The sequence below is a fragment of the Sinocyclocheilus anshuiensis genome, unplaced genomic scaffold (assembly GCF_001515605.1).
Source record: "Sinocyclocheilus anshuiensis isolate Anshui unplaced genomic scaffold, SAMN03320099.WGS_v1.1 scaffold355, whole genome shotgun sequence".
Taxonomy (NCBI): domain Eukaryota; kingdom Metazoa; phylum Chordata; class Actinopteri; order Cypriniformes; family Cyprinidae; genus Sinocyclocheilus; species Sinocyclocheilus anshuiensis.
Genome location: NW_015549571.1, coordinates 2,254,350 through 2,257,156, shown reverse-complemented (window position 1 = coordinate 2,257,156; position 2,807 = coordinate 2,254,350). Strand labels below are relative to the sequence as shown.

At 34.1% G+C, this 2,807-nt stretch overlaps 2 protein-coding genes across 2 annotated transcripts in view; both read right to left on the bottom strand.

Annotated features, from left to right (window-relative positions):
• mylka (myosin, light chain kinase a) overlaps nucleotides 1-940 on the bottom strand; it is a 55,993-nt gene extending 55,053 nt beyond the window's left edge. Inside the window, exon 1 of the mRNA XM_016445458.1 lies at nucleotides 444-940. The gene's annotated coding sequence lies outside the window, so the exon portion shown is untranslated. The remainder of the gene's footprint in view (nucleotides 1-443) is intronic.
• An 821-nt stretch (nucleotides 941-1,761) lies between these two features.
• LOC107657357 (myosin light chain kinase, smooth muscle-like) overlaps nucleotides 1,762-2,807 on the bottom strand; it is a 43,021-nt gene continuing 41,975 nt past the window's right edge. The window contains exons 5-6 of the mRNA XM_016445399.1: nucleotides 2,450-2,615; nucleotides 1,762-1,776 (exon numbers count right to left, since the gene is read on the bottom strand). Of these exons, the coding sequence (XP_016300885.1) occupies nucleotides 1,762-1,776; nucleotides 2,450-2,615 (181 nt within the window). The remainder of the gene's footprint in view (nucleotides 1,777-2,449; nucleotides 2,616-2,807) is intronic.

Sequence of the window (2,807 nt, the reverse complement as noted above, 5' to 3'; positions counted from 1 at the left end):
AAAATTTGACCCAACTTTACAGTGCATTTAATTTTATAATTACTTCTATTGTCTTTGAAATATGGTTAAAGTGAATTTTGCAATTTATTACATTTAAAATATATTAAATTGCAATAACACACTACAGATAAAATTATAATCAACTACTTTGTGATTTAATATATTTAGTCAACCCATCAAAATAAGCATCATTCTTTAAATTTATATTAAAACATAGGGCTTTAAAATGTACTTAAAAGTAATGGCATTGCATATTTAATACAATTTGGCGCACATTATACAAAGGAATTCATTAAGTCTCATCCTCTGGCCAGAGGTTATGATCTGCTGCTGCTGTGCAGTGATTTAGACTGATTTTAGAATGATTTTTAGCTGTATACTGACCAATCAGCATCAAGACCAGAACTAAATAACCTGCAACTCTATAGCTGATTCTAACTCACCTTGGCATCTGAACGTGACCTTTTCACCCTGCACAACCTCTTGGCTCTCAGGCTGGGATTCAAAACTGGGTGGAGTTTCTAGAAAGTCTGTTTTGCTCTCCTTGGTTTCCTGGTGAACGTCTCTGCTCGACTCCCGCTGTGATGCTTCAGGAATCTCTTCTGGAGCTCTGAATGAATCCCAAGCTCTTCTGATGCCATGCGACTCTTTCTTTACAATGTTCTGACTTCTTTCCTTCACAAAGTGTGATGTCTTTTGACCAGCTGCTGATCTTCCATCTGTGGACTTTCTGATAGTTTGTGAGGATGGTGAAGATGTTATTTTCGGTGCCTCTGTTCTGGTCACAGAATGAACACTGGCTACAGTAGCAGTGGACAGCGGTGCGCTTGTCTCTGCGGTTGCAGTTCGGATGGATGTGCTAGACGTTTTCTGTTCAGTGTCCAGACCGTTGGTGCTGTGCTCGACCACAGATTGTGTAGAGAGATCTTGAGATGGTTTGGGCATGCTATGGAAAGAAAGATCATGAACAGTCAAGTGAACAATCATTGCTGACTGTAAAGATGCACTAGAGCTAGGGGAGTTTTCAAACTGGGGTCTGGGGACCATCAGAGGTGCTTGGGGTATGTGGAAATGTTTACAGAATAAATAAATAAATATAATAAAGTGATTAAAACAAACAAGCAAATACACAAGTAAATAAATATATAAATAGAGTACTATAACAGAACAATACAGTACTATAATTACTAGGGGAACACCTCATTTAATAGAATCTAAATATTTTCCATATAATTTGGGTCTTTACTCAATAAACTATATAGATGACTTTTTTAATTTTAGGATCGGGTCACTAACACGAGATTTATCATATGTGACCCTGGAGCACAAAAGCAGTCTTAAGTCGCTGGGGTATATTTGTAGCAATAGCCAAAAATACATTGTATGGGTCAAAATTATTGATTTTTCTTTTATGCCAAAAATCATTAGGATATTAATTAAATATCATGTTCCATGAAGATATTTTGTACATTTCCTACTGTAAATATATTAAAACTTAATTTTTGATTAGTAATATGCATTGCTAAGAACTTCATTTGGACAACTTTAAAGGTGATTTTCTCAATATTTCGTTTTTTTTTGCACCCTCAGATTCCAGATTTTCAAATAGTTGTATCTCAGCCAAATATTGTCCTATCCTAACAAACCATACATAAATGGAAAGCTTATTTCATCAGTTTTGTGGTCAAGGGTCACATATCTGGTGGTTATTTCATGAATCATTTCAAAGATTGAAAATCCCTGCTCTAGAGTGAATCGCTCTTAAGGTCGTACAGGCTGCACATGAGATAAAAAAATTAAATAAAATAAAAATAATAAACATTACAAGAAGAAATTATATTTTGCATACAGAAAGAATTTTAATGATAATTAAGAACCTTGAAATTTGCCCAACAAGTTGATGTCAGTTATATGACTCAACATCAATAGATTACATAAAATGTAGACATTAGTGCTGTCAAACGATTAATCGCGATTAATCGCATCCAAAATAAAAGTTGTTGTTGTTTACATAATATGTTTCTGTACTGTGTATATTTATTATGTATATATAAATACACACACATACATGTATATATTTATGTTCATATAATTAATATTATATATAAATATATTTAATATGTAAATATAACATATTTTTCTTAAACATACATGCATGTGTGTGTATATTTATATATACATCATAAATATACACAGTACACACTCGTATATTATGTAAACAACAACAACTTTTATTTTGAATGCGATTAATCACGGTTAATCGTTTGACAGCACTAATAGACAGAATATTTTTGAAATATTTATCAGAAATACAGTTCATTTCTTTAGACTTTAAATGAAAAAAATACTGTGTAAATTCTGTCTTGTCTTTTAAATTTGGTATTTTGTTGTCACTTTATAACGGCAAGCTGTAAATAAAAGGACTAAATAAAAGCTTCAGATGCCTCACCTTATACCACTGCACCAGTGGCTGGGGTCGTCCCGTGATCTTGGCTGAGAATTTGCCGCTCTGTCCCACTTTGAGATACAGGCGAGAAGGTTTAGCCACAAACTTTGGGGGGCTTTCACCCCAGATACTGGGTCTGTTCTCTACTGCAGGAACACCCAGAGATCCACTGCCGACAGAAGAGAGAAGACATGAGTAACACTAGTAATTCAGAAGACTAAACCCAGGAATACAAATGTATTACATTAACCCCTTAACTGTCACCCCCCATTTTTTAAAATAGGCATGCAGGTGCACTATCCAAACTTAAATTGTTGTAATTTATGAACACTTTGGAATACAGACATAAGGTTGGTCTCTT